This window comes from Sapajus apella, unplaced genomic scaffold (genome assembly GCF_009761245.1).
Source record: "Sapajus apella isolate SASKATOON/1434 unplaced genomic scaffold, GSC_monkey_1.0 scaffold28, whole genome shotgun sequence".
Lineage (NCBI taxonomy): Eukaryota > Metazoa > Chordata > Mammalia > Primates > Cebidae > Sapajus > Sapajus apella.
The window spans coordinates 21,750,090-21,761,152 of NW_022436968.1; the positions used below are offsets into that span (position 1 = coordinate 21,750,090).

Below are 11,063 nucleotides of genomic sequence, written 5' to 3' on the forward strand. Positions count from 1 at the left end.
ATATAAGATAAAAATAAAAGAATTATAGGTTCCAAAGGCATATAACTCTCCCAGGAAAAAATAATCTTCATCATCATCTTAACCCATTATGGATTAGTAGCATGCCTGGGAACCTCCCGTGCTAGAGGACGTTTTCCACAGTAGATGGTGCACTCCATTCTGGTCTATATGGTAAAAATTTAATGAAATTAGATTAGTTTGTAATAATTACTTTATCTTTTTGAGACAGTCTCTCTCTGTTGCCCAGGCTGGAGTGCAGTGACAAGATCATGGCTCACTGAAGCCTCCACTTCCCAGGCTCAGGTGATTCTCCCACCTCAGCCTCCCGAGAGCTGGGATTACAGGCATGCACCATTACACCTGGCTAATTTTTGTATTCTTTGTAGAGATGAGGTTTCACCATGTTGTCCAGGCTGGTCTCAAACTCCTGGCTTCAAGTGATCTGGATGCCTCGGCCTCCCGAAGTGTTAGTATTATAGGTGTGAGCCACTGTACCTGGCCTTGTAAGAATGATTTTAAATTGGATTTCCATGACACCTTTCCTTACCAATGTTCAAAGCTTAAGCCCATGAGTCCATTGTGAGGCCCCTTTGAACTGTGGCAGGTGGTAGGGCACAGGCTCAAGAGTCAAGCATAACCATAGGCAAGTGACTCAGCCTAAGCCTCTGTTTCCTAGTCCATAAAATGGGAGTAATATTAAGCAGCTACCTCAGAGTTTTGTTAAAGGAATTCAATTAACTGTTTTGCACAGTGTCTAGCACATATATGCTCAATAAATGGTGGCTATACTTAAATTCAGTTGGCACTTATGTTTTCATTTCCAATCTATTGTGAAGTAAGGAGAGGGCAAGGAGGTATTATTGAATTCCTTTTATGCCTTAAGAGATTTGTAACCTGAAGATGTTAGATGATGTAATGGTAAGCTGGCAAGAATAGAACCCAGGGCTGTTGCGCCCAGTAGTATTTTCACTTTGTTTAGAAGACTCTTGGTCAAACACATGTATCTCAAAGGCTGTCACTTCAAACTATAACAAATATCATCTCCTAAAACTCAGTATCCGGCTTTCTGTCTTTAGCTGGCCCCTCCAATCTACTCTCTGGCGACAGCAGAGAAACCAACGTACTGTGAATCTGATCATACCACACCTCCCTCTAAAACTCTTCAGTGGTGCCCCAAATGGCTATAAAATAATATCCAAGGTATACAGAGGGCATGGCAGATGCCCTCACTGACCTCAGCCTAACTCTCCAGCCAGTCACTCCCTCAGTGTGAAACAGTTCACAGTTCCCTGCGGAACTTCCCCAGCATCTTTCTGCCCCACCTGTGCCCCTGTCCGGCTAGGAGCCCTTTCTTTGTTCTGGGAAGAAGAGTATGAAAACATTATTTTTTTGCTGGTTTTAAGAAGAAAGGTGCTGGGTCCAGTGGTTCATGCCTATAATCCCAGCACTTTGGGAGGCTGAGGGGGGAGGATTGCTTGAGCTCAGGAATTGAATACCAGCCTAGGCAACATAGTGAGACCTTGTCTCTACAAAAAACTAAGAAATTAGCCAAGCATGGTGGTGCACGCCTGTAGTCCCAGCTACTTGGGAGGCCAAGCGGGGAAGGACCATTTGAGCTCAGGAGGTGGAAATTGAAGTGAACTGAGATCACACCATTGCACTCCAGCCTGGATGACAGAGTGAGACCTTGTCTCAGAAAAAAAAAAAAAAAAAGAAAGAGAGAAAGAAAGAAAGAAAGAGAGAGAGAGAGAGAAAGAAAGAAAGAAAAGAAAAATAGAAAGGGCTTAAGAAACAACCTAAATATCCAATGATCACAAACTGAATGCATTAAAGAACTTTCAGAGAATAAACTACTCTGCATCTATTTAAAAGTTCAATCCTTAAAGAATAGTTAACTCAGGCCGGGCGTGGTGGCTCAAGCCTGTAATCCTAGCACTTTGGGAGGCCGAGGCGGGTGGATCACGAGGTCAAGAGATCGAGACCATCCTGGACAACATGGTGAAACCCCGTATCTACTAAAAATACAAAAAATTAGCTGGGCATGGTGGTGCGTGCCTGTAATCCCAGCTACTCAGGAGGCTGAGGCAGGAGAATTGCTTGAACCCAGGAGGCAGAGGTTGCGGTGAGCCGAGATCGCGCCATTGCACTCCAGCCTGGGTAACATGAGTGAAACTCCGTCTCAAAAAAAAAAAAAAATAGTTAACTTTAAGAGAGAATGCTATGATATGTAAAAAGTTAGGATTTAAAAAATAACCAGAAGGATAGGCACCAAAATGTTAACAGTAATTAACTGAGACATGTGATTGCAGGTGTTATTTCTTCTTTTTTAACTCTTGTCAGTAGTTTCCAAATTTTCTCCAATTAAGAGATTGACTTTAACAATAAAAAGTCATTAAAACCTTGAGGCAACCTCATCATAAACCCTAAACTGTAGATGAGCAGCTAAGTTCATGCTCCCCTCTCCTGAATCTGAATCATAAAGGTAGCAATCCAGTGGTTGGTTTCTTGGTCATGTGGATATAAGAAGTAAGAATAAATTGGGCCAGGCGCAGTGGTTCATGCCTGTAATTCCAGCACTTTGGGAGCCCGAGGCAGGCGGATCACGAGGTCAAGAGATTGAGACCATCCTGGACAACATGGCGAAACCCTGTCTCTACTAAATTACAAAAATTAGTGTGCCTGTAGTCCCAGCTACTCAGGAGGCCGAGGTAGGAGAATGGCTTGAATCCGGGAGGCGGAGGTTGCAGTGAGCCGAGATTGTGCCACTGCACTACAGTCTGGTGACAGAGCAAGACTCTGTCTCAAGAAAAAAAAAAAAAAAAAAAGAATAAATTGTTTTTACAGGGAAAGGCAAAGAAATGACCCACATAATGGAATCATTTAGGTAAATTCTACAAGTTTTCACTTGCGACACCAGAATCTCTCCAGTAAAGGCCAAGGCGAAGGTCGCCATGCAGCGAAGGAAGGATTCACGTGACTGCCTTACTTCATAAGCCTAGGACCTTACAGTCCAGCCTTTCTTCTCATCTGATTAGCATATGAGATAAACTTGGTAACTGTGGACATTCTCTTGACACATCCCTAACCACCACCAATTTTAGACTTGCTAATCTAGAATCCCCTGAGGAAACAAATCCCCCTATAATTACTAGGATTTCAAATTCCAGACCCTGGAAAACAGTTTAGACAAATAAAGATCCTATTAAAACAGGCGCAGCTAATTAAGACAAAATACACAGCCTCTCATGTACCCTCTAGAGCAAGTGGGTGGAATGGAATAGCAGTAGGGTGGTCTCCACCCAGCCTCTGCTGGACAGCCTTGCATTAGGACAGCCAATTAAGGGATAAACAATACCCTCCCCAACCCCACTCACAGTATTTTGCCTTTATGACATTTAATCCACCTTAAATTGCTGTCTTTCAACTTTACGCCTCATAGCATATGTTTGATATGATGCCAATGTATCTCATGTTTCCATATTTCTTAACGCCTTAGCAGTATGGGCAGTAAAAAAACAAAACAAAACAAAAAACAAATAAAAGACGACAACAACAACAACAACAACACTTCCAGGACCTTTGAATAAGCTCTCAGTTTTTGGGAGCAAGGTGCTCAGTTGGTCTCTTCAAAGACAACAATGGTACTGGCAGTTCTTGATCAATTAAGCTTGTTCTCTTTCCATTAAAGTAAAATTAAGTAGTAACTCCTAGCAGATTAAAAAAAAAATGGGGCATGTGTGTATGTGCATGCAGAGGTGGAATGTCTGTCTCCTACAATTAGATTTCTTACTTTTCACATTTCCATCACTTGGAATTGTTATTCCAGCAGAAAGAAAACTGAAGAGGCAAAAGAAGAAACTGCCAGCCCAATTCCAATGATTACAAAGTTTCAGAAAGCCTGGGGAGATGGGAAAATCCCAGGGGCAACTGAAATATTAATTTATCACATAAATAAACTCCAGTTTCTGTGTTTTTGACCCAGTTGGAAGACTTTCCAACTTTCCAACAATTAATGTTTTATATATATATTTCTCTGTGATCAGGCCCAAATGACTTATCTCTTTCTCAGCTTACTTAGACTTCTAGGCTGTCAGGCATTTTCAGAACTGCAGAGCTAAATTTCAATTTGGGAAACAGTATCTACTTAATTGCCCTCCCACCTTTAGGCTGGTCTCTGATCGACCATCCTGAACACTGGAGCCTATGTCTCACTCTACTTGGAAGGAGAGTTTGGAAGGCTTGTATAGCAGAGCATCCCGTCTTCTTGAAGCCCCTTTTTCATCTACAGTTGGCCTCAAGTTTACAATACTCTGCTTACCTAGTCACTCCAGATCATTTTACATGTGTTTCTCTAACCAAAGTACCTGCTCAAAGAAAACCAAAATGCACATTTCTACTAGTAAGAGTCTCAATTATATCTACTTGCTGTAGGGTAACCTCCTGTTTTTAGATTTATAAACAAAGCAGAATCAAAACAGTCAGCTCTGAGAGCTCATTCTGTGTTTGATGGCCCCGTCTTGGAGCTACAGCAACAGCACCGTCAAACTGTCATCCTTCTGTAGCACTTGCCCCCAAATGCCATCCAGGTCTGCACCTGCGAAACCAGGATGGGCATTGTGAGTCACTCTGTCTGCCACCACATAAAAAGCTAATTTCACATGCAGAATGTATGTTTTTTTTCAATACCAATAGCAACAAGAGTGTGCCAAAAAATTTCCCCTGAAGCTCTATTCTGTTTTTTAAACTACAGAACATTCTTTCATAGTTTGACAGTTAAAATGCTGCAGTTAATGTAATAAACAGAGAATTTTTCTAAGTAGCCTGTCAAAACAAGTGACACTTTTTTTTTTTCTTTGCTAGCAAGTCTCAGATTCAGAACAATAGGAAGTACCTTTCAAAGCAACATCTTCATTATACAATCAAATTCTCAACGTAATCTTCTCATCAAAGAATATTGTGTTATTTCTTTGCCAGTAATTATCGGAGTTCTGCAACCTCTTTGGCAGTGGTGATTATTATAAAATGCAGCTGTGCTGAGTCTAAAAGTCAGAGGGTCCTGCCCTGGTCAGTATGAATTCAATGTATCTCATGCCTCCACATTTGTTAATGACTTAGGACTTTGGGCAGTAAAAAGTCAACATCTCCAGGACCTCTGAACATGCCCTCAGTCTCCAGGAGCGAAGTGCTCGGCTGGGCCCTTCAAGGACAGCAGTGATGCTGGCAGTTCTTGATCAACTAAGCTTGTTTGCTTTCAAGTAGTAGCTCCAAAGATTATTAGCAGATCAAAAAAAAAAAAAAAAAAAAAAAAAAAAAAGGGAGGGGGGCTATGTGTGTATGTACATGTAGAGTTGGAATATCTGTCTTCTAAAATTAGATTCCTTATTTTTCACTTTTCCATCCCTCAGGAGCTATTATTCTGGTAGAAAGAAAACGGAAGTGTTCCAGAAGTGCCAGCCCAATTCCAATGTCTGCAAAGTTTTGCAAAACCTAAGAAGATGAGAAAATCCCAAGGCCATCCAAAATCATGTATCTTGGAATATTTGTAAAACCTGTACTTTAACAACTAGCGATAGGATGGAAGACAATAAGCTTGGGAATGCAATTTTCTGTGAAGAATCTGGGCTCCCAGGGATCATGCAATTCAATGGTGTATGGAAAATAAAAGGAAGCACAAACAGGGGCTCCCAATTCTCCCAAGGTGACTCATGGAAACAAGCTCTCAAGTCTCTTCTGAAGGGTAAATCAACCAATTAGCAAGAATGTTCCTAGCATACAGCAGGCACTCAATTGGTGTTTGTTGGATCTTAATCTAATCTGGGAATTCCTATCCCACTGATTTTATAAACTCCCCAAAGGCAGGAGCCATTTTATTGCTTTTTTCTTTTAACCTCTTTGGTAGATGCTCAAAAACATTTGTGAATCAGATGGCAAATCTGCCTCCCTTGAAGCAAGTAAGAGCTGAGGGAACATTAGCTGGAACTGGGTATCCACACCTTTTTTTTTTTTTTTGAGACAGAGTGTGCTCTTGTTGCCCAGGCTGGAGTGCAGTGACATAATCTCGGCTCACTGCAGCCTCTGCCTCTTGGATTCAAGCAATTCTCCTGCCTCAGCCTCCCGAGTAGCGGGGATTACAGGCATTTGCTACCAAGCCTGGCTAATTTTGTATTTTTAGTAGAGATGGAATTTCTCCATGTTGATCAGGCTGGTCTCAAACTCCCGACCTCAAGTGATCTGCCCACCTTGGCCTCCCAAAGCTCTGGGATTACAGGTGTGAGCCACTGCACCCAGCCGTATTCACACTTTCATTCATTTATTCACTCATTCACTCACTCAGCAAAGGTTTCCTAATGGCTTACGTGGTATAAAGTACAGAGCTAGGGATATGGCCTTATTAACTTCCACACCAGGTTAAACCCTCCTTCACATTAGGCTGTGCTAACACACATTACATCTTCCTCTGTTGCATGTAATGCAGCTGTGATTAAATGATTGCTTGCATAAGTAGTTGCTCAAGGTTTGTCCTCTGCACGAGACAGAAAACTCCAAGGAGGAGAAGACTTCTTGTTGAATGCTTACCTTAATGCCTTAGCACTTAACATAGTATCCAGAACAAGGTAGCTGCTCAATAAATGAACAAATACGGTAAAATGAGATCTGTCTTTGCCTTTAAGAAGTTCATAATGTTGTTGACAGTAACATTTCTCCACAGGGGCACTGTTCTCAGGACAGCTCTTTATTGCATTGGGTTCCTAGGTACTGTGGTGTGTTTGGCGGCCCTGGGTTCTAGCCACCGCCCAGTGAGTGCTAGCAGTGGCCCCCCTCCTGAGCTTTGGCAACAGCCCTTAGAGGACTGTCCCTAAGGGCTTGATTCAGAACCACTGCACATGTTGGCTTGGACGCAGGTGGCAGCAAGGAGGACAGCAGAAAGGGATGGACCCAGGAAATGATGGGGAAATATGAAGGAAGGACAGTGAGACAAGAGGGGACAAGAAAGAAAGCACAGCTTCAAATGGTGGTGCTCATCTGAGTTTCCCAGTCCCCGGGGATTGTCTCGTGCCCCTCAGCTATGCTCTCCTACGATCCTTCATGGCAGAGAAAGCATACATTGGCCGGGCAGGTTTGGACCCCACTCCTGCTAATGTCAGTGAAGCTCTAGCTTTGTTTGATGTTTTTGATTTTCCTGCTCATCTTTTTATGTGAAGAAAGGTTTTTGAGGCTTACAGAGGCAAAGAGCATGGTTCTAGAGTTAAGGATGATGGTACCTGCTGGGATGAGGGGAGGCCTTTGAAACACATGGCGTGGGAGAGTCATGTGCTACCCATAAGAAAATTTTGACAAAGGCGACAACCCTGAATCAGGGCAAGTGAAAGAATCTGGGGGAAAGGAGATTAAAATGCCTGCAGAGAGGCTACTGTGGGTTGGTCTGAGGGGCAGCCTTTGGGGAGGCTGGCCTGAGGGGCACCTCACTCTTGGAAAGTACCCAGCAGACACCCAGGACATGTAACGCGTAATGCCCTTGTCAAGACTAATACACCAAGGTCAGCCAAGCATGACTCAGAGCTGACGTCCATGGCTGGCCGATGCTGGCTGTGGGGCAGAGGGCGTCTTCATTTCCAGTTGAAAAACACAAGCCTGTGTGGTGGTTTTGGAACCAAGTGCCAAGTCACTCCTTACTGAAAAGGTTTCCTTGAGGATTAGGACTACAGCGTATGCTTCTTCACATGCCCCATAGCAATTAATGGAGTGCCCCACATGGAACGGGGCTGAATAACACATTCTTCCTGAGCGGATCTGATTAAACATTTCAGAGTCCTCAATTGCAGGTGGCCGCCTGCTCCTGATGGTAAGGTGGGTTCAGCTGAGACAGAAGGGAGACACTGCCTCAGCAGCTGAATGGGGGCCTTGATGGGGTCAGTGCAGTAGTAGCATGCTCAGAAGAATGGGCCTTTAAGCTGAAGAACAGAAGCCTCAGAGGAGGGTAAGAGGATGTGCTGAATGAGTGAAGGAACAAATGAATGGAGGCAGGGGCATGGAGGCTGTGGCTCTAATGACCTCTGTCCTGTTGCATTAGGCAGAAAGGTGCTGCCGCAGAGTGACATAGAAAGAGAGCAGTTTCTGTTTGTCATTGATCGAAGGTCATTTAATATGGGGACTCAGTTTTGACAGCCTGAGCCAATTGCTGACAATCTCTATAGCTTTAACTCATGAAAACGGAAAAGAGGGCCATCTGGATCAAACACAAAAAATAAAGTAACAGAGACACACACTGCTGTGGCACCCTTCAGCTGCTCCCTTCTGGCTGTGGGGGATGGCCAGGGCTTTTGAGAGCAGCCTTGTGCCTCTCTCCCAAGAACATCTATGAACTGGGCAGCCTCGGGACCTGGAGGGGTGAGCCACGAGCTCTCACTCACGGTTTGCGGAGGATCATCCTCATGTGGGCGTCGGGGCCCATCTGGGACAGCAGCAGCATGGTGTCCTGGAGCTCCTCATCGCATTCCTTCTTCTCCTCCTCAGTAGGCAAAGGGGCATCTTCATGCTCATCATCCAGAAATCGATAGAATAAATATTTGTCTTGGAAATGGTGCTCCTGGTCCACTATGGGAAACATGGAAGCACGTGTCAGCAGCGGCACTTTGGCCCCACAGCTCCATTCACTAGAAACAAATGCAGGGCATCGGGCAGGAAAGCCAAGCGGCAGCAAAGTCAGCCACCTCCTCACCCTTCTCGCTCTGCCCTGCCCAGGCCGTGCAGCTGGAAGACATGACCTCGGGGCTGCAGTCATGCACACCACAGCCCTCTCAGACCCACCCATCTCCTGGGCGTCCGTGGGACTCCCTTTGAGGGCCTGCCAGCGTTTCTGAGATGAACACTTTGACCTGCAGAAATCACCTTCCTGATTTTTTCTAGGAGGTGGGACCTGTGTCCCAAACAGGAAATGAACCAACTGCCAGGTCATGTTGTTTCATGGCTTTTGAAAGTACAGCCTTTAAAAAAATATCTGCTTTGTCAGAATTTATATTATTCCTTCTATATGTACTGTTTATAAACATTTCTGTCTACACTCTGGAAAAAAGTGATATTACAAAGTTAGTTGTTTGAACAAAGCTGACCGGACCATGCTTCTAGATCTTATACTGCTAGAAGGATTTTGTGGTAATTTTCTTCAAGATCTGATTTTTAAAAGTTTTTTCCTCTTATTCCTTTAAACAGAATTTAGATCTTGGTAGGACAAAGACAATGAATGTGGCTTAGAATCCCTCACGGACATGTCTTAGAGCCTTGAGCCCCTTTTCAGGAGGGAGCATCAACACCCTCAAAAGGTAAAGAGAAGCAGTAGACCCCTTGCTGCTCAAAGTGTGATTCCTGGAGGAGCGGCAGCAGCAGCATCTGGAAACTTGTTGGAAATGCAGACTCTGAGTCAATTTCAGATGAGCTATGTCCAAATCTGCACAAGAGACCCAGGCAATATGTATGCACATTAAAGTATGAGAAACACTGGCAAAACCATTTCTAGATTCCCAGGTGCTGGTAAATGAAATGAATGATTTTAATATTTTGTCTGTTTGGAAGTGTCTTCAACAAATGGCATGAGAGTTTGGCCAGAGTTACACACCAGTCCTGAAGAGCTACTCCGCTCAATTATAGCCCCTGCAGTTAACAAGAGCCACAACTGCAGAGCACATTCTTGATTTTAAATATGGTCATCCTGTGGGTATACAAATTGGCTCTCCCAGACAGTGGCACAGTTAAAAGGCAGCTTCTGAATTCATTACTTACTTTCATGTCATCAGCCCAGCCACACACTTCACTGCTCTTTATTCTGTCCCTGCATCAGGATTGCTATGCACTACTCAGAGTATAATCACACTATCAATGAACCGTGAATGCAAACTAATAAACATAATTGGAACTGATGCACTCGGGCTGCAATTTCATTTTCCTTTCATATGTTCTCCCAAGTTAGGAAGGTACAATGGTAGAATATAGCAATCAATAGCATCTACTTGTTGCATTTGTATTGCTAAATGAAGATGCTAGCTCTGCAGGTCCCTAAAAGGATCGTAATTCTTTCTTGCCCATTTGGGAGTTCAGCAACTACTTACCCAAAGAAATGCACTTAGCATTTCTTGAGAGGTTTCCAGGGACTGAGGCTCATCTTACCGTGGTTGAGAACACCGTCTTCTAACAGGACTTGCCACATGCCAACAGCTTGAGTCCGGGAGTGAACACATGGTGTCTGCTGCATCATCCAGTCCACCAGCTCTGTTCCCACACAGCATTGTCTAAGGGGAAGTGAGAGACACACAGGGTGGGGAAGGCACCCCTTTTCAGACAGAGGATGGGAGATGGCTTTTGAGAGGAGAACCTACCAAAGGCCTTAATGGTCTCCTACCAGAAGAGGTCTCATGGCAAACAAACCACCACACACGGTAGCTTCAGGTTCTCAAATGCCAATAGAAGCCAAAAAAAAGCCAATCAGCTCGTGACAGAACTTTAAAACAAGGCTGGCTAAATGAAAGCCTTACAACTTGCAGCACGAGGGGGGACCAGAGGGTCGCTAGAGGGGGAGACTGTCTGGCAAGCTAATCAGAGGAACAGAAACTCTGTCCTGGTGAGCTGGTCCCAGAAAATCTCAGCGCAAGGTGGAGGAAAAGCAAAATACACAGACCCTCTCCACCTGAGTCTCGTGCAGAGTGAGTTAATGTTTATGAGGCACTCAGAGGTGCTCCATGAAAGGTGCTGTATAAGTGCAAAATTATATAGCACTTTATATTTTCAAGTAATACTACTGATCTTCCTTGGAGGGGTGTTGGGAGAAACAAGCAATTAGTGATGCAAATCTCTTTGAAAAAGTTCTGTGTAATGAGTATTAGCACTTCTCCAGAACCTGTCATCTGAAGAGCTCCAAATGATTTCTGGCTTTCTGTATATTCACACATTAATCCCCAAGATGCCCCTCTGTGGTGAGTTGGACTGGTTAAGCAAACTGCATATATTAGTTGGAAAATGCATAATCACACACACACACACACACACACACACACACACACACACACACACAC

At 44.0% G+C, this 11,063-nt stretch overlaps 1 protein-coding gene across 5 annotated transcripts in view; it reads right to left on the reverse strand.

Annotated features, from left to right (window-relative positions):
- The window catches only part of RAPGEF4 (Rap guanine nucleotide exchange factor 4), a 322,973-nt gene that overhangs the window by 77,576 nt on the left and 234,334 nt on the right, over positions 1 to 11,063 (reverse strand). For all 5 annotated transcript variants that reach the window (XM_032292934.1, XM_032292936.1, XM_032292937.1 and 2 more), the window contains 2 exons: positions 10,162 to 10,283; positions 8,412 to 8,595 (listed from right to left, as the gene is read on the reverse strand). In XM_032292934.1, the coding sequence (XP_032148825.1) occupies positions 8,412 to 8,595; positions 10,162 to 10,283 (306 nt within the window). The remainder of the gene's footprint in view (positions 1 to 8,411; positions 8,596 to 10,161; positions 10,284 to 11,063) is intronic.